The sequence below is a fragment of the Ostrinia nubilalis genome, chromosome 26 (assembly GCF_963855985.1).
Source record: "Ostrinia nubilalis chromosome 26, ilOstNubi1.1, whole genome shotgun sequence".
In the NCBI taxonomy this organism is placed as follows: Eukaryota; Metazoa; Arthropoda; class Insecta; order Lepidoptera; family Crambidae; genus Ostrinia; species Ostrinia nubilalis.
The window spans coordinates 2,350,632-2,373,842 of record NC_087113.1 but is presented as its reverse complement, the minus strand read 5'-3'; the positions used below and the strand labels follow the sequence as shown (position 1 = coordinate 2,373,842).

At 39.8% G+C, this 23,211-nt stretch overlaps 3 protein-coding genes across 4 annotated transcripts; 2 read left to right on the top strand and 1 right to left on the bottom strand.

The window, feature by feature from the left end:
• The first annotated feature begins 852 nt into the window (after positions 1–852).
• Positions 853–12,627, top strand: LOC135084626 (WD repeat-containing protein 43). Of its 2 annotated transcripts, XM_063979393.1 has the most exons (12): positions 853–1,074; positions 1,252–1,581; positions 2,343–2,509; positions 3,046–3,315; positions 3,786–3,860; positions 4,791–4,863; positions 6,070–6,243; positions 8,901–9,025; positions 9,527–9,655; positions 10,349–10,471; positions 11,348–11,463; positions 12,498–12,627. In XM_063979393.1, the coding sequence occupies exons 1-12, from the start codon at positions 901–903 to the stop codon at positions 12,599–12,601; spliced, it is 1,860 nt and encodes a 619-aa protein (XP_063835463.1). In that variant the 5' UTR covers positions 853–900; the 3' UTR covers positions 12,602–12,627. The 2 variants fall into 2 exon arrangements, with proteins under 2 accessions (XP_063835463.1, XP_063835462.1); XM_063979392.1 differs by lacking the exon at positions 4,791–4,863 and having other exon boundaries at positions 854–1,074; positions 3,786–3,933.
• A 966-nt stretch (positions 12,628–13,593) lies between these two features.
• Positions 13,594–20,505, bottom strand: LOC135084415 (rRNA 2'-O-methyltransferase fibrillarin). The gene is made up of 8 exons (XM_063979200.1): positions 20,351–20,505; positions 18,723–18,899; positions 18,056–18,137; positions 16,870–16,972; positions 16,136–16,306; positions 15,510–15,631; positions 14,639–14,762; positions 13,594–13,947 (listed from the first exon to the last, which is right to left on the bottom strand). Exons 1-8 carry the CDS (start codon positions 20,361–20,363, stop codon positions 13,780–13,782), a joined length of 960 nt encoding a protein of 319 aa, XP_063835270.1. The 5' UTR covers positions 20,364–20,505; the 3' UTR covers positions 13,594–13,779.
• A 204-nt stretch (positions 20,506–20,709) lies between these two features.
• On the top strand, positions 20,710–22,472 carry LOC135084418 (uncharacterized). The gene is made up of 4 exons (XM_063979204.1): positions 20,710–20,758; positions 21,035–21,243; positions 21,600–21,756; positions 22,091–22,472. The coding sequence occupies exons 2-4, from the start codon at positions 21,043–21,045 to the stop codon at positions 22,327–22,329; spliced, it is 597 nt and encodes a 198-aa protein (XP_063835274.1). The 5' UTR covers positions 20,710–20,758; positions 21,035–21,042; the 3' UTR covers positions 22,330–22,472.
• Positions 22,473–23,211: the final 739 nt, after the last annotated feature.

The window sequence follows — 23,211 nt, the reverse complement described above, 5'->3', positions numbered from 1 at the left end:
ACCGTAACTATGACGTTAACCGGTGTTTTTTGTATGGAGTTTGACAGACTTTAGACGTTTGTCAAAGTTAAACTAAGATGGTGCAACCCACCCTAAGGCTGTTTTGACAAATCCGTATCGCGATGTCGTTTTGACAGCTAGTTTGACAGCGAAGCATAGACGTAAACAGAGAGCAGAAAGAAGGAAGAAACTAATTTAAAAAAAAAAAGCTAGAAAAAGTAAAAACAATCGCAAAGTCATAGACATTTTTTAACTTTTATTCGATTTTGAATGAACTTTTATATCGCCGCGTCGTTGGTGGTTCAATGTGCATTTTGGCTGCCATTTTCCGATCGAATCGAATCACTGGTGACGCGGCGACTGACATTAGTGAAAACTTCACATTGGTTTGCGATGGCATTTTGACTAGACCCACAGGAAGTTTTTGCTCGTTGCACTGGTAACATTGGCCTTGTCACCAACCAAAAAAAGGTGCTAAAAAATATTTGCCTTTATCTCTGTGAATTTTTAGTAAAAATTATTATATTTATTTAAGACTGCACCAGCGAATTTGATTATTTCGTTTATAAAATAAGATAACGTAATTTAGTAATATTTTTTACTAGCAATACCACGTTCTTATGTCAAGTTTTTATGTTACATCATACGCATTTATTGTTTCGTAAAAACTATATTTTTTAACCTCCAGAAAGCATAAAAAAAATATAAATTTAATTTTCATATATTTCTATGTTACAGATTTGCTGAAACATTGAAAATATTAATTAAAACAGTAAATGAAGGTGTCTTGCCTTCATATTAATGTTCAAGTCTAGAAGAAATGGAACGGTCATAATTCTTTTTTTGGTGCTCTCAAATGTCACTTCATCTTTCACAAATGTCATAATCCTGAGATGAAACATGGCAGTTTCCGCGTTTTCCGAAGACGGAAAATATTATTCTAATATAAGTAAAGATGGTAGATTAAGGATATGGGACACAGAAACCAATGTGCTGAAACAGGAGTACACACCAAACCTCCATTTGAGCTCGCCACCGTCCTGTTTACAATGGTTAAGCGTCACGAATACGGCTGTAAGTACACACGTGGTTTTTTTGTGCATTATCTACTTGTATTTAACTTCTAGCACCTTCTTTATCCCAACACAATGTGTATATTTCATATGGACTCTGTTTTATAAAGTTTTGTCTCGAAAAATACTAAATTTTATCAAGAAAACAAGATAACCTATAACATAACCTTAATTTCAGGGCTCCCCACAAAAAGGCGCAAAACGTAAACAGAGCGTAAGCGAAGCACAATTCATAGCTTTAGGGACAACAAATGGAAAGATTCTTATGTACTCCGTAACACAGGCAAAAGTAGAAAACGTTATATCAGACGAGAAAAGTGGTTTTAATCAATATATAACTGCACTGGATTGGCGCAGGAACTACGGGTTATTCAGTTGTAACAAGGCTGGTTTTGTGTACGAGTGGGATTTAAACAGTGGAAAAGTTAGGAATAAGTATAAAGTTACAGATGGTAAAAACAAACAAGGGAACAGTGTCAGTTCAATCAAAATAGTGCCTCATAATCAGGTGAGTGGTGTTTTTTTATATCTTATCTCAGATTGCAATGAAAAATTGTCTTTTATCGCATACTAGTGCCAGAAAAGTTGTATGATCATTGCAAAGAATTTTTGTAATATTGTGCAATAAGTGGTGGTATAAACAAATAAACTATGTAACATAGACAACACAAAAGTAAACACAATCTAAAGTAGGGGTAATACTGAATTTACAAACATGAATTGAGTGTAATTACTAATTAGCATTTTGAAATTGTACTCAATTTATTTCTTTGGGAAATATTCTGTGGATTAATTACTGTAATGATCTCTTCATTTATACATCTATATTTTTTTCTTTTTCGTCGAGCAATTCCTACTCATCCTTGTGTGAAAAAATAGAAAATGATGAGTATCAAAACATTATTTATTACTAGCTTTCCGCCCGCGGCTTCGCCCGCGTGGAATTTTGTCTGTCACAGAAAAACTTTATCGCGCGCGTCCCTGTTTCAAAAACCGGGATAAAAACTATCCTATGTTCTTTCCCGGGACTCAAACTATCTCTATGCCAAATTTCATCAAAATCGGTTGCGAGGTTTAAGCGGGAAAGCGTAACAGACAGACAGACAGACAGACAGACAGAGTTACTTTCGCATTTATAATATTAGTTGGGATAAGTACTTACAGCTTGACGTTATGGCTGTTTTGCTACAGCTGTTATAATAATAAATGTACCGTTTTAACCAGATTGTTTGCCTACATTCTGTGACAAATATAAATTAAACTTTACAGAAAACACAAGCAAAATATTTAGTCACATCGTCATGGCAAGTCTGCGTGTGGAGGCTCCTCAAAGGAGAGTCGACGGTGGTGCGGCAGCTGGGACACAACACGTCAGCGGGTGCTCTGCTGACCGTAGCGCAACTTGAGAACAGCTGCTGGCTTATTGAGGGCTCACAGTGAGTGGACATTTGGTTTTCAATATTGCTTGAATTTTTAAAGCCTTGTGTGAGTGTAAATAATTCTCTATTTACCCTTTATGGAGCTATGTTATTATGGAACCAACCGGTGATTATGGAAATTATTGAAGGAGGTCTATAACGCCTAATGGCTGAAATGAAAATGATGATGATAAAAGCTCTGTCCCTGTTATCTATTCACCCTTTATAGAGCTCTGTCCCATATGTTGTTACTCTAATTTAAACCTTATTCACTTGTCATTGAATGTCAGTACAAGAGAATGCTCAATGGAGAATTAAAGCTGTGATGGAAGCTGCCTATGCCTACTGAAAAGCTTATTATGTATGATAAAGAACAGTGACTTTCTTGTACTACTTATTTATTTATTTAATACTTTCTTTTGTATAAATATCAGAATACAAAAAGAGAACTTAGTCTCATGGCATTTTCTTCCAGTCAACCTTTGGGCCAAGTAGAAAATTATAGCAACCTATACTGAACACAGTAAAACTCATCAAAACCAACTCCATTCCAGAACCGAGCGCCTCCTATCATTCTGGGACATAACCGTCACAGACGAACACCTCCCCCAACTCAATGGCAATGGAGACGACTCAGCCACCCCCAACAAGAGACAAAGACGGAAGAGTGTTACCACATCGACCCCCTCATACAACTTTGTGTTGGAAGACGCCCCTAAGTTTGTTGATGTGGACGTGAGGGCAGAGGGAGACGGCAATATGCTGCGGCTGGCTGCGGCGACGAGGAGCGGAGTGGTGCATTATTATGGGCATATGTTGAACGGGTGAGTTTTTGCTGGGTGTTTTCTAAAGTCCGGTTTGTTCACTTTTGATATATCGTACAATTTACTGTGCGTTCCTGAAAACAGACTCGGAACACCTTATTTGAAAGATCTGGTAAAGTCTGGTCGCTGAGCACGTAGAATTTCGTCCAATGACCCCAAGTTACCCATCCTTATCGCTCGCGCGTAATTATATTGCTGTCGTGCTCGCACACTCACTGCGGCCGCCCGTCGCACAGTCTTTTACTTTACTAAGAAAATCGTCGCGCCTATGTAAAGCTTAACTTACAAGTCCTGAAGTTATTTACTAAGTTGAAAATTATAAGTAATTCGAAGAAGAGCAGTCGCCCGCCAATCGGAAGGTCGTGGGTTCAATTCCCGCCTTAGGCAGTTCGATTTTTTCAAGTTATAATTTTCAAAAAAAGTCGTAAAGTGTTACAATCTCAAGAATCATCAAACTCCTAACATTACAGCGCCTCAGCAAAGCCCATCAAGCCGTCAGTGACAGTGCAGGTGACGACAGCAGAAGCGTGTCCGCTGCCGCTACTAGCGTGCAGGCTTACAGGCGCTGAACTCACGCTGGCGTACACAGACGGACCCGCTGTGGTGTTCGAGAAGATTGTAAGTGGACTGTTCATTGCTTATGTACCATAAAGTTAATATTCCTTCGCAGTAGAGCAACAACCACGGGCAGTCACACGAAACCGATTTTGGGTGACACTGGATGTCATTTGTGTGTCAATGGTCAGGATTATTTCACTGTTTTGTACCAGTCAATGAACCAGTCACCACGTTTCTGAAGCACTTTTCTCATAAACATCCACCATTTCACTCACGTAAAATCTGAAAAATCTCAAGAGCTCATATTTTCAGCGTGCCAATGAGTGCTAACGGACTGTCAAATAATTGAAATAACTGTTTTGTTTGACGTGGCGGCGACGACATCACCCATATCTTTTTAACACACAGTGTTGCTGCTAGTGACATCTCGCTCGCTCAGTTCTTTGTTGCTCTATTCCGCTGGGTATATTATCTTTATGTTGTTTACTTATTTAGTGAAAAAAGACACTGCAGCTTCAACATGGTTTTGTGATGCAAACCAGACTCCGAAAGACTTGCTGAGGTGTTCGAGAAGATTGTAAGTGGACTGTCCATTCCTAGTCTAAGGATATCTACCCATCAAGCCGTCGTCAGTTATCCGACGATGGTAAAATCAGCCCTTAGTGATGCAAACCAGACTGGGGTACTCCAAAGGACTTGCGGTGATTGTAAGTGGACTGTCCATTGCTGGTCTAGTGCTATCAGCCCATCAAGCCGTCAGTGACAGTGCAGGTGACGATTTTAAAATCAGCCCTTAGTGATGCAAACTATACTGGGGTACTCCAAAGGACTTGCGGTGATTGTAACTGGACTGTCATTGTTAGTCTAGTGCTATCTGCCATCAAGCCATCAGTGACAGTGCAGGTGACAACGCTACTGGCGTGCCGGCTGGCGGGCGCTGAACTCACGCTGGCGTACACAGACGGACCGGCTGTGCTGTTCGAGAAGATTGTGAGTGGGCTCCTTATTGCTTGTTTACTTCATCATTGCAGCCACAGGACGTCCACTGCTGAACATAGGCCTCCCCCAATGATTTCCTATTGAACCGTTTGGTAGTGGCCTGCAACCAGCACCTTCCTGTTGTTTACTTTGTGAAAAAAAGACACTGCAGCTCAGTAGCGGCGTAAGGGGGGGGCGGTGGGGGCGGTCCGCCCCGGGTGCCAAGCATCAGGGGGTGACAAAGTCGCGCAGATTAGTACTCACTGACGCATCTGCATGTCAAGGACGGTCGTGATGTCATGACAGGGGGGGTGCCATTCTGGGGTGTCTTAGGCTTTAATTTATATTATGACGGGGGGGGGGGGGGGGGGGAGTGCCGCCCCGGGTGCCAACCTATGCTACGCCGCCACTGCTGCAGCTACAATATGGCTTAGTGATGCAAACCAGACCATGGGACCCATGGAATGTTTTTGAGGAAATTGTGTTTTCATGCTTGTTCAGTGCAATAATGAAAACTTTTCAAGAAAACACAGAGATGGAGAGATATATGCTTGGTGTTTCTTTATGAGATCGAATCAGAAATAAGATCCGTAAACGAACTAAAGTCGCTGACATAGCCCGACGGATTAGCAAGCTGAAGTGGCAATGGGCAGGGCACGTAGTACGCAGAACTGACGGCCGATGGGGCAGAAAGGTTCAATGGAGGCCGTGTACCGGAAAACGCAGCGTGGGACGTCCACCCACAAGGTGGACCGACAACCTCGTAAAGGTAGTAGGAAAGCGCTGGATGCAGGCCGCTACCCACTGGCCAATATGGAAAAGATTAGGGTAAAATAAATAATTATGATGATGACACACATGATTACAAAATAACAAATAGGTAAATGCCCGGTTTTTCCAATATTTCATGAAATCTGATTGGTTATCTATACTAATATTATAAATGCGAAAGTAACTCTGTCTCGTCTGTCCTGCTTTCACTAAACCGATTTTGATGAAATTTGGCATAGAGATAGTTTAATTGAGTCCCGGGAAACGACATAGGATAGTTTTTATCCCGGTTTTTAAAACAGGGACGCGCGCGATAAAGTTTTTCTGTGACAGAAAAAATTCCACGCGGACGAAGCTAGTTCAAAATATTTCTCTGCTCCGCCTTGGAGGAAGCCAGGCCTAAAATACAGTGTTTATTCTAAATGTTTCAAATCTACCTTCTTTCAGAGTCCAGACACATCGTCAAAGACGCAAGTTCTAATACGGGGTGAGAGCAAACCGGCTCGGAAGAAGAACAAGACAAACGACGCGAACAAAGTTCGCGGCGAGCCCGAGCGTGACGTCACGTACGTCGAGCCCATGGGTGGGGTCACTAGGAAACGAAACGCGCCTGGAGGAGAGGTATGTGAAATCCTCAAAATTAATATGTGAATCACATGTGATACATTGAAGTTGTTGAGCTCGCTAGTCACTAGGAAATGGAACGCGCCGGGAGGTTTTTAGAGTTGATGATATGTGATACTCGTATACATAGTTCGGCCTGTTGATTGTTGATCAAGTTAAAAATAATTTGTCGGCCGTTTGGTGTAGTGGTTCAGAACGGACTACTATGCCGAGAGGTCCCGGGTTCGATTCCCGGCCGGGCAGAAATTGAAATGATGAATTTTAATTTCTGTGACGGGTCTGGGTGTGACTATGTATAATATGTATGTATTTAAAAAAAAAAAACTGGGCTGGGGCTAGCTGGCGCTGTGTGAAATTGTCCAAAGATTTATTTATTTATTATTTATTTAATTCACGCATAAATTTTGTTGTGGAGACATCATAACGCGCCAGATCTACGTGCATATTTCGAAAGGCGTTAAGACAGAGCTAGTGCAATGCATCAAAGTAACTGTCATGAATTTTCATGTGAATATGAGACATACTTACTTATCTTAATGCATTACTCGTTGGCATGAGGGGGTCAAAGAGAGTAAAAACGCATTTGCCATTTTTAAATCAATTTGTGGCATAAGTCATATATGATACGGGACTATTCCCACCTCTCGTTCCCACCGCTGCAACTCCTGTGTAGCCAGGATCTACAGCTTGACCGCCAATAACCCAACCAGTGAAGGTCAAGTTAGTCAAGTCATATATGATACACGAAGAATAGTTTTCCTTATGGAGCCCATGGCTAGCCGTATTAGAAAAATAAACTAAAATCCACCTTATAGGTGACCCACGCTACCATCGTTCAACTATATGGTTTCCAACATGGCAAAAATCAGAACCAGCGATCCGGTATTGACGGTGGCGCCCCACTGTCAATGTCATGCATAGGACAGTTCAGTATTTTGAAACTATACATAACTAGTAATAAAACCATAGAGATATAGAGAGATGCCAACTAATGCGCTGAGTTTGAAACTCGAGTGTTGCATTAGAAATTCACACGCACGAAGTAATCAAAATATGTGCTCATTTTCCACTGCGGTATCAGTACTCAACGTTCGAATAATCTTTAGTACTACGCAAGCAATGTAAACTATTTACATTATAACGTCGCTGCTGTCATAATTTGTGTTCTGTTTTGGGCATATTTATTTATTTTATTGTTAGGAAAACAAACAGCATTCTATAACACACATAGAGTTACCAATTAAACTTCACATTTGTCAAAAGAGTTTTCACAAATAGTTCTTACATAGGTATCGTTTTTGGAAATTGAGTAAACAGAAACAGAAAAAGAAAATCCCACCAAAAACATTCTGTAAAAAACTAGCCAAGTCTCGATGGAGGCGCTGCTTGTTTATCTCTAAAAAGTAATGAAATCTAGACAAAGTCGTGCCAAGTCTATGGTTCCTTACTGCGATTTCTTTATTATTATAGTTAATGTTGTGTGACTTGGCCGTTGAAGGGTACAAAACCAGGTGCTCCATGACACCATTGCACAAATCTGTCACCAGAGCGGTTCTGGTCCATTGACGATGGAAAATAAATTGCCACTTGGAAAACGTTGAGCGTATTTCAATAATACTTATGTATGATTATCTTAATAAAGATTGTTCAACGGCCAAGTCACACAAAATTAACTATAATAATAAAGAAATCGCAGTAAGGAACCATAGACTTGGCACGACTTTGTCTAGATTTCATTACTTTTTAGAGATAAACAAGCAGCGCCTCCATCGAGACTTGGCTAGTTTTTTACAGAATGTTTTTGGTGGGATTTCACTTCTTTTTGTAAAAAGTGGCGTAATTATTTAACGTCGTCGTCCTTTAATAAGTATTATCAACATTTTTTTACGATATTAAACACAAATTAAACTTACCTTTAAAATGGACAACGAATAAGAATCGTTTTAATAACACCTTAGCTAACCTCACGATATAATAAACGAAATCGACGAAATGCAAATTACACAACATTCAACTTAATCGACGGGGGGGTCTAGAAAGGAAAAAAAATCTGGACACCGCGGTGCAGAAAATCGACACTCAAAGTGCTAGCGCCATCTACCGGTGAGCGGTACAGGCGAACACCACGGTGCCAGTGTGGCGCTAGTAGTATTGATTATGAATGTGGTGTTACTCCAAATCTTCGATTTTCCTAGTTTTTATAGTTTTCCCTTTATGTGGCCATTAAACCCTAACTCTGTACCAAATTTCAGCTCTCTGAGTTTATGGGAAGTACTAGTTCTATTTTGATGATCATCAGTGAGTGAGTGTCATAAATGCGAAACTTTGCTTTCGCTTAACTTCGGAACTGAATGACCTACAGACCTGAAATTTTGGATTTTAAGTATGTGATTATAGCTTACTAGATGACGAAAATTTCTGCGTTCTGGTCTTATCCAGAGGTTCTCAAATAGGGGCCTGAAAATGCGACGAAATGGTTCCAGTAAAGGATGGTACGGCAGTGTTTGCTTCGCGCTCGACTTGGCGGGGGCACTGCCGTGCCCCCAGATAAATTTTTAAGTGATTTTTTTTATTGCTGCGACACCGGCCCCGCCCCCTTGTCACATCTCCCTTTAGTTTCTGTGGTCTGTGAATAAAACCCCATAATCTGTCAGGTGGAGGTCCCAATGGAGGCTCGTCTCGAGAACCTGTCCCTGGAGCCGCGCGGCCGCGGGAAGGCGGCGGTGGGACACAACCTCACCAAACTCCTCGTGCAAGGACTACACTCGAAGGATAAGAGGTGACAACTTTATAAGCTTGTGTTTGTAATAAGTGTTATTGTAATTAAAAAATGCATCTGTACTGTCATATTGTTCATATCTTTATTTTCCGAAAAGAATAATTAAAAAACATATACAGGATGAAATTTAAATTTGGCATCCTTTTAAATCGACTACTCATGATACATAGGATTTGTCTCGTATTTTGGGAATGTATTATGTATATGTAGTCTTATATTAAAAGGATACTAACGATTTAAATTTCAATCTGTATACAACCTTATGTTATACACGTCTTTGTCCGCGAATATAGCATTTGCCTACTTGAATAGCTAATGTAAATATTGTGTAAGCTACAACTTTGTAAAGTTGAGCTAAAACCGTCCAGTAATAATATCGTGAATTAGTAGTAACAAAAAACGTTCTATTGAAGTTTCGAATGCTCCTGGTGAGGGAGCACAGAATTTTGACTTGAGGGTATTTTAAATTTAAGCTCTAATATAAATTATGTTGTTTTCCAGTCTAATACTAACGGTTCTCCAAAAAGACGACCCGTTGGTGGCCGCGCAGACGGTCTCTGGACTACCAGCGGGCTACGTGCCCATGTTGATGGAGCAACTCGCAGACATGGCCACCAGGAAGACCAGCCAGTGAGTGTTGAAGCCCACTGTTGGGCAAAGAGCCTTGTGTGGTGATATAGTTGACTAATACTCGTAGTGAGAACTGAAAGGTCTAACTTCAATATTGGATGGAGTGTCACTATCAGATTCTGGAAGCCCACTGTTGGGCAAGGGGCCTTGTGTAATTGTACAACTGTCCTGTTCGTTCGTTCGTTTCAGCCGAAAGACGTCCACTGCTGGACAAAGGCCTCCCCCAAGGATTTCCATAAATAGCTGACCTATACTCATGGTTAATGATTTGGCTTAATTTGAGACAGGAAAATAATTAGAAAACAAAAACTGTTTTAACCCTTTAACTGGTATAGAGAAAAATATTTTTTATTAGTTTCGTACCTTATGCTTTCTCAATAAGGTTCAAAATATGGTGGCAACAATTCTGCCACTACCAGGTAAAGGCTTAAATGTTTGCATGCCATAATTAATATTGCCAATATTGGTAAAACAGGAGGATGATTAAGTTTGAATATTTGCTAGACGTTCCGCATTTTAGTTTTAGTTTGTTGCACTACTCTGGCATATTGCCCCTGTAATTTGAACCTTATTCACTTATCATAAGGTTGATATTTAACGAAAATTTACAACGTTCAGTGCCTTAGAGAGAAGGCTAAGCAAATGAATTTTATTTCACTTTACCGCCATGTCAAAGGTTTTTATTTTCATCAGATGCGCGTCGGTATGCTCATGGCTGGCCGCGACACTGAAGGCTCATTCAGCACTGCTCCTAGCCACCACCAACTCACGCACTTCAAACCACCTCACACAGCTATTGGCGTTGTTTACTTACAGGTAAGTTGATGCTGTTTATGTTTATGTTCCCCAGCATTCCGATAAAAATGCAAAATATTTATTTTTGTGGGCTAAATGAGTTAATTATAAATCCTATTCCTTTCTCGTAATATAAGTATATTTATGGGTTAAAGGAATTATTAGTAATGAATTTGTGCTGCCACCAAAAATACACTTCCAATGGTCCTAACAGATATTTAAGAGACCTAAGTTATCGCGATCTAATGATAGTTTTAAATTCAACTTAAATATACATAGCGGTGAAGTGACAATACCTCCTAAATTTTTTTAAGAAATCAATTTTCTTAATACGAAATAGGCTTAAAATTTAATTTCGCGTGGACTTTTCACATTCGAAATTTTTCTCCTAACCGATATTTCTTTTTAGATAGCAATAAAATTTTGTGGAAATAGCTGCTATATGCGCAAGTAATATTTACGTATTTATATCTCCTGAAAACCAAAAAAATAAATGCAGTTAGGAGGTACTGTCACTTCACTGTCGATAAGGCAAATTGGAAAAAAATATATGTACATTTATTTACATTCCCTGCGTGATCGAATCAGAAATGAGGAGATTTGTAGGAGAACCAAAATGACCGACATAGCTCGCCAGAATTGCTAAAATCAAGTGGCAGTGGGCGGGGCACATAGCTCGTAGAGACGATGGCCGTTGGGGCAGGAAAGCTCTCGAGTGGCGACCACGCGCTGGAAGACGTAGCGTGGGCAGGCCTCCTACTAGGTGGACCGACGATCTGGTAAAGGTCGCGGGAAGAGCCTGGATGCGGGCATCGCAGGACCGTTCATTGTGGAAAACCTTGGAGGTGGCCTTTGTCCAGCAGTGGGCGTCATCTGAAACGAACATTTATTCACCAGGCGGTCGCACCTGTGCCAGCTGCTGAACCTCAAGGGCCGGCTGGAGCTCACGGGCAGCCAGCGCGCCGCGAGAGATGAAAGCCACGATGCGCAGCCCGCCGTGCTCGAGTATAACGGTGAGACTAGATTCCGATCATTTAGACCAGTGTTTTTCAACCTGTGGGTCGCGACCCCCTGGGGGGTCGTAAAAACTACCTCCTTCTTATAAAGACAGATTAATCCGAAATCTAATTATGCAAATGTTGTATGGATTGAAGTATTCGGTCCCATCTTTGCAACATTATAAAATGCATGAAAAAAAAAACGCGAACGCGTCGAAAAAATTTTTTCACAGTAGGGGTCGTGTCATTAAAAAGGTTGAAAAACACTGATTTAGACCATTTTATTATGCTCTGCATTTTATGATTGTATAGTCTGGTCTGTGAGCACGTAGATTTTGTCCAATGACCCCAAGCTACCCATCCTTATCGCTCGCGCGTAATTGTATTGCTGTCGCGACTGTGCGACGGGCGCCCGCAGTGAGTGTGCGAGCGCGACAGCAACATAATTACGCTCGAGCGATAAGGATGGGTAACTTGGGGTCATTGGACAAAATTCTACGTGCTCACAGACCGGGCTTTAGTATACGAGTATACTACAATCCCCTACAGGTTTCAAAGGGTAGTAGACACCACTATACTCTGCGCAGACTCGAAAATAACATTGTTAGGCTGAGTTGCACCACCTAACTTTAACAATAACCGGTGGTTTTTGTATGGAATTTGACAGATTTTTGACGTTTGTTAAATTCAAAATAAGGTGGTGCAACCCAGCCTTAAAAACTTTACTGACAAGGCTTACTTAGATTTAGCATGACAAAGAAAGCCATTGATGCCACTTTATCGATTTTAAAGGTATTTTCTTGAAAACAAACTCGGTTTTCAGAGCTGGAAATGGGTGTTCCAGGAGTTGTCTATTAGAATTATTGGTTAATGGTGTGAACTACCTTAAAATAAATAATCGGTAAGAAAAGATATTTTTTATCTGGAAAAGCAATCACAAATTCACAATCCAATAGCGTCACAAGTCCAAAAACTAGTTTAGGGAACACACAGCAGTCGCCCATATTCGTAAATTCATGTCACATTTTAATGTTTTTCTTCTATTCCAGACACATCATCAGACGAAGAGATGGAGCTAGAACAATACCAGTCAGACAGCGCGGCGTCGTGGAGCGACGACGCAGAAGCGGCCGCCAGCAGCGACGAGGATTGACGATCAATATAGACCATGTTAACTTATGAACTTGTTTTATTTCTATTAAATTGTCGCTTGAACCAACCCCTACTACCTACTCTTCCCACGGGTGTCGTAAGAGGCGACTTAGGGACTACACATCAAAAGAACGGGTAGCAGCGCTCTCTGAAAAACATCAATTAAACTGCGATCTCCAACCCGCCTGCCAAGCGTGGGGATCATGGCAAAACCCTCCACCATAGTGGCGGAGGCTCATAGTCCAGCAGTGGACTGTTAAGGGCTGTTGATGATGATGATGATCTCTTGAAGGGGTCCCAATCAGTGTCGTAGCTAGTAACCAAGGGCCCAGGGGCAAATAAAAAAGTTGGGCCCCACTGCTACAATAATGCCAACCCACAGAAAGAATTTAGGGGAATTCCCTAGTTATAACTCGAATTTCTCTCTACTTATTTTGAAAATGGGAGAAATTTTCAAAATACAGCTTCCTGTCCTCTTAGGTAAAGGATTCGGGGGCCCCCTAAGCTTGGGGGCCCCGGGGCACTGCCCCGCCTTGTCCCTTAGTAGCTACGCCCCTGGTCCCAGTCACAATGATCCCTGTGACCAAGTGATCTATAGTCAAACCCGTTTAGTCATACGCTGCCCTCATCCAAGTGCTTTCCGCGACTTTTAGGAGATCATCGGTTCACCAAGTCGAAAGTAGTATGCAATTCAAAGAAAGTGTGGGCGTTTACCAATTCCTGAAATGTGTCACTTGGTTCTTTCTCTTTTGTTTTCCCCATAAGAGCCATTGCAACCCAATTTGATAAATTTTTCACCCTCCATAATGATCGCTAATGTTCACTCATTTTATTTCCGCTGAACAACTCATTAAACACTGCAAAAAATGAGGTTTTGTTTATTAGTCCTACTGATATCACAGTTTTCGTTAACCTATCGCTTTACAGTCACATTAATAATATGACATATTATTTAAAGATAACTATAAAAAGGAGACCAATAAAAAACTAGAATGTGTTCACAGTCATCATTGTATATTCTCTTAACAACTTAAAGCTATAATAACATCTTATTTATACGACCATTCGTACTCACTTACGTCTAAAACTTAAAAATATCGCGCGTTCTCATAAAAAAATATTTCATTTAGCACTGGCAACACTCGCGCGCGGTTAATCTATGATATTATATGGAATTGTCTATGCTTTTTTAGAAGGAGGTCTGAATACGCCCACAACGACCGCGTGGTCTCTCTCGTATGGTTCTAAGGTCAACTGCTCTTGTGGTTTTAATTTGTCTGCTTGTAATTTCTTCACCTCGGCAGCGAATACTGCCTCGGGTTGCGCGGTGGAGTCAATGCAGGAAGCCTGGAAATAAAGGTTTGGTGTTATTTCTAAAGAATTTGGAGGAAAAATTAGTTTTTATGAAGAATATTCCTCAGTGAGAGAGTTCAACTTTCAACATGAAAAATTTAGCCATGTTTTTTCATCATAGGAAGTATATTACAACAAATACAATATCATTTACGCCCGTATACACAAACATTACTATGAAGTACATTACCAATCACAGAGCTCTATTCATCGCTGTGCGTTCGATTTGCTGCTTCGCTTAAGCAAGCATCATTTGTGAATACGGGCGTAAGTTTACTTCACACTCAAAGATGTCAAGTCCACTTATTTCTGTATTTTTCGTCGTCAGACATTTAATAGTGCTAGTTTATTTTTTACTAGCTTTCCGCCCGCGGCTTCGCCCGCGTGGAATTTTGTCTGTCACAGAAAAACTATCGCGCGCGTCCCTGTTTCAAAAACCGGGATAAAAACTATCCTATGTTCTTTCCCAGGACTCAAACTATCTCTATGCCAAATTTCATCAAAATCGGTTGCGAGGTTTAAGCGGGAAAGCGTAACAGACAGACAGACAGACAGACAGAGTTACTTTCGCATTTATAATATTAGTTGGGATACTTCAGGAATGACGCCGTAAGATCCTACACGATAACAGATTGACATCTACGAGTGTGGTTCTAAATTTCTCAGCTACAGAACAGAAACTTACCTTGATTGAAATTACAAAATGTCCGCCATTCTTCAAGAAGTGCTGCGCGTTCAGGCTGACTATTCTAGCTTGGTCTGGCTGAGCCACGTCGGCGAATATTGTGTCTACCATGCCCACCAACATTCTGCAAGAGAGAAAGAGATTTAGCGAGTTTTGAAGAAGATATGTGGCGTTTATTTCGGGAGAGAATCAGAGAGAGAGTTCAAAGTTATTTCAACATGAAAGATTTAGTTCATAGGATCATCATCATATTTTGTGAACACACACTAATTAGTAAAGTCCGGTCGCTGCGCAGATAGAATTTCGTCCAATAACCCCAAGCTACCATCCTTATCACTCGCACGTATTATAAGTATTGCTGTCGCGACTGTGCGACGGGCGGCCGCAGTGAGTGTGCGAGCGCGACAGCAATATAATACACGCGAGCGATAAGGATAGCTTGGGTTGGGGTCATTGGACGAAATTCTATCTGCTCGGCGACCGGACTTTAGTTCTTAAGTACTACAAGTCAAGTTCCAGCAACCAATTTCAGTTTTTTCTCTCGCTCTCATCAAATGGCGATTCTTTGCAATAGAACGAGACGACATGACCGGGAATGGCAGCTAGAAGTGTGGCCCATAGTACCAGAAATACTTGTGCACATATTTTGAAGTTTATTTAAAATGTGTCATATTTTATTTAAATAAATTCTTAATAACACGAAAACATTGTCATCAGCCGGGCTAGTATGCGCGCTGTGATAAAATTTTATCGACGGTTTTAGACGACAAATGTATTGACTTATCGCGTAAAATCGATAAAATAGCGTTATAAAAGATTATAGCGGCGAGCATCCTAGGCCTCCAGGTTTTTAAATAGCTAGCAAACTTACCTGTATTTCAGTGGATGTCTAGCATCTTCAATAATAGGTATAATATTGGTGCGTTTCTTGGCTACGTTGATGAGATCTCTGCCAGACCGGTGGGAGAACTCGACTGCGTATACGAGACCCTCCTGGAAACAAACTTAGCGTTAGAAAGAGGCAGAAAGAAGTAAATAGTATTGAATGATGGGATTCATCAGTATAGTGGGTGATGATAAGTATAGTCTTCACGAATAGGTCTGAATTTTGGTTCATCATTGGAAATAAAATTTTCTAAATCATCTCAAGTTAAAAGGGCTACTGTCTATCTGTCACCGTCGCCCATAATAGCATCTCGCTTTGCGTGAGCGGGATGGCAACATTCGAAACTTCGGATAACGTGTTTCGAAATAGCCCTATTGGCTTGAGAAGTCTTTAAAATGAACTTAAGCCTAGGCGCAGACCACTAATTTTTAGTTGTCCGATAGTTGGGCCCAATTCTAATTTGTATGAAGAAACGGCCGATACCAAATCGGTGTAATGTACGCACTTTCATACATCTCCGTATTGATTAACAGGTCCAACTATCGGCCAACAAAAAATCTGTGGTCTGCGCTACGCTTAGAGAAATTAAGATGTCTTTAAAATGAACTTACCGGGCCAACAATGTCTGATACATGACTGACTGTGGTTCCACTGGCCGCTCCGAGGTACAAAACCCTGGAACCAGGGGGCATGTGTATAGCATCCACTCCTCCCATGATCGCAGCCGCCAATTTTGATCTGAAGGGATTCCATACCCTGTATTCCACTTTTTCTCCGTCGGTCTGAAAGTAAGATGAAAGTTAGCGGGGTAATAGCTAAAGGGGGGTAAAGTGGAGAGTGGGGATAGTCAGAAGTGGGTATGTGGATATAGTCTTCACGAGTAGGTCGAGATTAGAGGGACCACAATCATCATTTTAGGTATTTTCAATAATAATTTTACAAATATTGTTTTCTGTCAGCTTTTTAAGGCTACAGGTAGTTTTAACTGCCTTTAAAAAAATACCGCTAAGAAACACCTGCAGTAATGACTAATGAACTAAATTTGACTTATGAGTTGCCAACTATACAGCCCACAAAAAAGGCTAAGCCTAGGAGCAGACCACAGACTTTTATTTGGCCGATAGTTGGGCCCGATTTTAATTTGTATGAAGAATCGGCCGATACCAAATCAGTGTAATGTGCGCACTTCCATACATGCCCATACTGATTAACTGCCCGACTAAACTATCGGCCGAAACGTCTGCAGTCTGCGTTTAGGCTAATTTACCATGACATTCTCATTAAGTCTAAATCTAAACCAAGCAAGTAAATAATTGTAGTTTTAATAATAAAATTAAGCACAAACCTCCACTGATATTCTTTTTTCTCCGTACACCTCAGATCCGGGCACCAGATTCTTCGTGACCAACGCATCCTCCTTGCCTCGTGCAATGAACACGCCAGCGTGTCTGTAAAATAAACCTACCGTTAAATATGTGAAGTGTGAAATACTATTATGTAGTTTGAGATAAAGTGTTATCAGTATGGTTATGGTCACTTCAAGCGTTCGCATTCAGAAGAACGAAAGTAATTGGTAGCATCATTTGAATACAAATTAAAGTCTTTCAAAGTGATTCATTTGCCATTTCTTCTTGCCGTACTAATTATGCGATGAATCGATTTATTCTAAGATCAATGAAATTGTATAACTCCAAATACTGTCACTTAGATATTTTCAGCCTAAAACCAAACAAATTTAGGTCGTTGTTAAAACAGTAATTACCTAACTATTTACTGTTTTAACAACGATGCGATATTTCGAGTTTAAATTAATTGCCAAGTCATAGTAGGTACTGTATTTAACATAGAATCTAAAAAAAAAATATTTTCTTTTTCTGTTTCTGTTTACTCAATTTTTAAAAACGATACCTATGTATAAATTATTTGTGAAAACTATTTTGGCAAATGTGAAGTTTAATTGGTAACTCTATATGTGTTATAGAATGCTGTTTGTTTTCCTAACAATAAAATAAAAATAAATCAAATAGGGTGTTCAAGAAATCCAGAACAGATATAGAAAATTCATAATCTACACCATGACTTTAGTATTATAGAGTAAAATATATTTGCATTTAGTGAAGGTTTCTTACACTAATTAACTTTTATTTATCAACAAGCTGCGTCAATCATATGTGGACTTATCAACATTCTTTGCAGATTCATGGACGATTAGGAATTTGAGTGCTTCAGAAATATTTCTCGATATAAAATGGTTATAAACTTTTTTTCTTGAACATCCTATTTAATCCAGTAAGGGCTGATTTTTCAATCGTCGGATAACTTTATACTTGAGAATAAGTTTGGCACATTGACAGTTTCAGTATGGAAAATATGTCAAAATGACAAGTTTATTCTTCAGTTAAAAGATATCAGACGATTGAAAAATCGGCTCTAAAAAGTATAAACAAAAACAAAGACTCTTTTCAGACCAAACTGAATTCACAATTTGGTAATGGCACCAAGATTATGAAACTTAACGAACAGTAACAAACCTGTGTGGTTCGATGATAACTTGCTTGCCTCCTTTGAAGCCACCGCCACCGCCTCTACCTCTGGGCGCGCCACGGCCTCTGCCTGTAAGTTTATACTTCGTTAATATCTTTTTTCTCGATGTCTGTTGATTTCTTGGTAAAAAGGCATCAGAAGTGGGTATGTGGATATAGTCTTCACGAGTAGGTCGAGATTAGAGGGACCACAATCATCATTTTGTTTAATAAATACTAGAGTTAAGTTTAAGCGTGTTATTTTATTGTAGGCACATACATAAGCATTGTTTCATTAAACAGACCTTAATAATACTTAGTCTAAATTCTAATGACTCAATAATTAAATTAGAAAAATTTCAAATATTGTTTCTGTATTTTCAACTCAAATCAGTAGAGGTAGTGAATTTGAAATTATTTAGAAGTAGAAATTATCTGCTTGCTGTAATGTAACCAAGTAACTTGTACCAAGCAGTTGCCTGTGACTTCAGTCTTTCTTTTCAACACAGATTTTTTCCCCAATAAAATCTAGTATTTAGATTTTAGACACTGTGACAGCATCACAGAACAGATTTGCAAATAGTCTTGGGGCTGATTGCAAATGAGCACAGAAAACTTTTAAACATTTATAACTAAACTTATGTAACTAAAGTGTAATTTTCTGGAAATTACTTACCACCGCCTCTGCCTCCAAACCCGCGTCCGCCTCCGCCTCTCTTTTCAAAGCCGCCGCCGCCGCCGCGACCGCCGCCGAAGCCGCCGCGACCGCCGCCGCCACCGCGACCGCCGCGGAAGCCACCGCCACCGCGCCCGCCGCCTCCACCTCTACCGCCGCCGCCGCGATTGTTGAACTCTGAAATATAACATGGATTAGACTGGGATGGTACAAGGTGATGTTTGAATATGTTTGGGAGGCATCAGAAGTGGGTATGTGGATATAGTCTTCACGAATAGGTCAAGATTAGAGGGACCACAATCATCATTTTACGTTCACTACATAGTATAAAACAAACGCCCGTATACACAAACGATGCTTGCTTAAGTGAAGCAGCAAATCGAACGCACAGCGTTGAATAGAGCTCTGTGATAGTCATGTGTTACCCTGTGCATCCACGCACATTGTGAGACCTCATAGTAATGTTTGTGAATACACGCGAAAGTCACTTTCCACTGTCTGTCCCTATGTATGCTTAGATCTTTAAAACTATGCAACGGATTTTGATACGTTTTTTTAATAGATAGAGTGATTCAAGAAGGTTTATTATGTAAACTTAGCACCCGTGCAAAGCCGGGGCGGGTCGCTAGTAAAAAATAATTTAGAAAAATTTGTCATCTGTCAGCTTTTTTAGGATACAGGTACTTTTTATTTAAGTCATAAGTTTATTCCATTTAAAAACAATATACATTGTGTTGGACCTATGAAGTAGTTAAGTAGGTAGGTAACTAAATTTTAACATAATATCAGATGTGGGTATGTGGAAATAAAATAGCAGATTCACATGTAATTGCGTAACAATTTCAGAATTCTACCATGTGTTTCATTTAGGGCCTTTATCACTATTTAATTTTGCAATGTAAGTAGTTATATTCCCAAATTATCATGAAGCTTTTCAACCAAACACTGTGCGCATACAACTTTTTTATTAGGCTCGAATACTGGATTTAGCAAAATGTTTAATGAACTACTGGCGAGGTGGTAGATTCCTTATGGATAATAGAGCTAGGTTAGACCTCCATAAATGTGGATGAAGGTAGGAAGATATAAATTGTCCAGATTCTTTACTGTAGTTATTTTAGGACTATAATTCATTGAAGCCACCTTGATACCGTGGCCTGTGCTATAATACCACGTCAGAAAAAGTATTCTAAATCACGCTGAAATTCACCAATATCATGGCATGGACAACGTGGTGACCGTAGCATGGGTGCCCAAGTAAAAACCATGTTGGTCAGAGGGTAGTTCTAGGCTAAAGAAAAACAAATCGTGGCTATTATACCTAGATACTGGTTTAAAATTAACATTTAATTTGCTTTTATCAAAAATAAACGCAGATATTGATTGAAAAATTCGGTAACAAAACATAACCTAAAATACCACGCCGCTTCGTGTGGGGCATCAAGCAAATAAATGCCTAAATAATATTAAAAATCAGTTTTAAGCATACACACGTGGCTTTTAATAATACAATTTATTATCTGATAATATAATTTGTATGAAAAATTATTAAACCTAATGCGGCGTGGTACCACCATGAGGTACCCGCACTTGAAATAAAGATAAAAGTAATGAAAAGTTGCACTTACCAGGTTTTCCCATAGTGATAATGCAATAAATATAATATTTCTTCAATTAATACCTCTATTATCTATCTAAACACAAATATACACTTTAATTTCTTCATAAACCGCGCGGAGCCATTGCGCCGTGCTGCCGCTTGCGGAAATGACGACATTTTCAAAAATGGACGAGAATCGGTGTTGCAAGCTCAAACCAACCACCAAAGAAAAATATTTAGGGTTACAAGCATTAAACTCAATATAACTACCAATTACTTGATGGAATTTTGTTTTTATTGTAATAATAACTTGTGATTTTATTAAATTACGTAAGTTTATGAATAGGCACAAAAGTTACTAACTGGTAATATTTGTTAATGTATACTGGTAGTAGTGGTAGTGAGATAACCGCTGTCCACATCACACACACAATAAGTAAACACTTGAGTATTTATCAGAACACTTACCACAACATTTCAATCAGATTCAGAAGATAGGTAGTAAAATATTAGGTATTTTATAGATAATAATAACTAAATTAAGTGCGTCTGATGTATAAAACGATTGTTTTGCAATTTCAAGAGCATTATTCGTAAATCATTTTGCTTTGAATAGTCGTCCTCATTACAATAATTTTAACAATGTTTCATTTATTGAACTATTTAAGCTTGGTCTTTATCTATCTAATCTTGTTGTCGTTTAATATTTTAGCTCATACTATGGAGAGAGCTGATTTTGACAACGTTACACTAAAAGATTTCCAGTGGCTAAACGAACCAAAACACTGGCACCTTGACAAGGAGACTTTGGAAGCCACCACGGACAACAGAACCGACTTTTGGCAAGGAACGTGGTATAACTTCCACGTCAATACTGGCCACGTCTTCGGCGTACGACTAAAAGATGACTTCGAATTTACAGTAAGTTACAGTATTTTTTGCAAATAAAAAATTGCAATTGTTACTTAGCCTGAAAAAAAATAACAAAGTAAATTAAGTCTCTTAGCAAATAATTGAATGTAATTAATGTAACTTTTTTTTTATTTATAAAGTACCTACTTTAACCGGGACTTGAAGCTGAGACCCGGCTTTTAACAACGCAAGCATTGCTCGCTTTGATTAACGAATGTTGCCAAATAGTAGGTAAGAAAATAAGGGTAGGTTGAAGACCTTGTACGACTGTTACTACCTTTTCTCAAAAGATGGCGCTATCTAACAACTACTAAACCGCGATAATGGAATATCCTAAAGTTAGTAACAAAGTAATATTATTTCAGGTGCGTGTCGAAGCCGATTTCACGACATTGTATGATCAAGCTGGGCTAATGATTTATTCAGATGAAAAGCATTGGCTGAAGGCTGGCATCGAGTACAATGACGGGCAGCCTATGATCGGTAGCGTAATGACCAACGTATTATCCGATTGGGCTACTGGTAAGATTTTATTCATTTTATAAAATACGATTTATTTTTTGGGGTAGTTTTGGGGAAAACTACCGAAAAATAATAATGATTAAGCAACTTCCGGAGTGGTTAATATTTGGATGGGTGTGCATTTTTTTGCAAATATACAAATAATATTAATTTCATTTTTAATAATGCCAACGATATTGAATAAACCTTGTTGTATAATTGATTTTAACAAAGAAATTTATTTTCCGGAAGCTTCATTATTTTAATTAATTAATTACCCGCCATAACAGGGAGATTTTCAAAATGGCGGCCGCCTGTTACAGTTACCGCTAAAACTTAATTTTTGATCTTGCAGGAGTGTACCCTGGCAACCCTCGCAAATTCTGGCTGCGGCTGACCCGGACGAAGGGTGTGGTTTGCGTCAAATACTCCATCGATAACATTACTTGGATACTTTTGAGGTTAAGTCCGTTTGAGGCGGAGACGGTACTCGTGGGTCCTATGTGTTGTAGCCCGCAAAGAGAGGGTTTGGTTGTGAAATTCAGTGATATTAAGATAGGCAAGCCTGCTGATGATATTTTGCATTCTAATTGATGTAGCCAGACCACGATTTTGACATTTCGGCTGTACCTGTCTCTTTTTCGCAGAAAACAATGTTAACATGAGTGTATGAGAGAGGTACACGTAGTCGGATTATCGTTTCTTATTTGTTTTGTTACTATGAATGTTATTTATCAACAGAGGCGGCGTTAAGCGTGGGCGATGTGGGCCACCGCCTACGGCCTCGCGGTACAAGGGGCCTCGCGACTCAAAAATGTTTAAAGCGAGAATAAAACAAAAATAAGCCGTAATGGGTGCGACTCTGGATGGATGTGACTCTGCAAAGTATATTATTTGTTATGGATGTGATTCTGGTTTGGTGGCATCTTGCCTAATGGCAAATCACAAAAACTTCCCGATTAATCGGGACTATACGATGTTTACAGTTGATTTTTTTTTTTTTTTTTTATGTGATAGGAGGCAAACGAGCAGACGGATCACCTGATGGTAAGCAATTGCCGTCGCCCATGTACACCCGCAACATCAGTGAAGTCACAAGTGCGCTGCCAACCTTTAAATCCCATTCCCCCCCAATTGGGCCTCCGGTATCCTCACTCACTCGGCGAAACACAGCGCAAGCGCTGCTTCACGCCGGTTTTTTGTGAGGCCGTGGTATCACTCCGGTCGAGCCGGCCCATTCATGCCGAAGCGTGGCTCTACCACGGAAAAAAAAAAAAAAAAAAAAATATATTTTCCAGAATATCGCAAATTCTTTGACACATAACGTTTGTACTGCCGGAATTCATTCTCCTCTGGAATGTCCCCAAAATTCCATTATTTTTGCCGTATCACTTACCGTTTTCGACAATATCTGCGTGTGCAAATGACCTGCGCGTACACCGATACGATTAATATTATAGGGAGTCCTTCGTACTT

Coding starts and splice junctions, on each gene's coding strand:
- LOC135084418 (XM_063979204.1), top strand. CDS start 21,043: ATGGAGAGAGCTGATTTTGACAACGTTACACTAAAAGATTTCCAGTGG. Junction 21,244..21,599: donor AAGATGACTTCGAATTTACA/GTAAGTTACAGT, acceptor ATATTATTTCAG/GTGCGTGTCGAAGCCGATTT. Junction 21,757..22,090: donor ATTATCCGATTGGGCTACTG/GTAAGATTTTAT, acceptor TTGATCTTGCAG/GAGTGTACCCTGGCAACCCT.
- LOC135084415 (XM_063979200.1), bottom strand. Junction 18,138..18,722: donor GTTTGGAGGCAGAGGCGGTG/GTAAGTAATTTC, acceptor ATAAACTTACAG/GCAGAGGCCGTGGCGCGCCC. Junction 15,632..16,135: donor TATCAGACATTGTTGGCCCG/GTAAGTTCATTT, acceptor GTTTGTTTCCAG/GAGGGTCTCGTATACGCAGT.
- LOC135084626 (XM_063979393.1), top strand. CDS start 901: ATGGCAGTTTCCGCGTTTTCCGAAGACGGAAAATATTATTCTAATATA. Junction 1,075..1,251: donor TAAGCGTCACGAATACGGCT/GTAAGTACACAC, acceptor CCTTAATTTCAG/GGCTCCCCACAAAAAGGCGC. Junction 1,582..2,342: donor AAATAGTGCCTCATAATCAG/GTGAGTGGTGTT, acceptor TAAACTTTACAG/AAAACACAAGCAAAATATTT.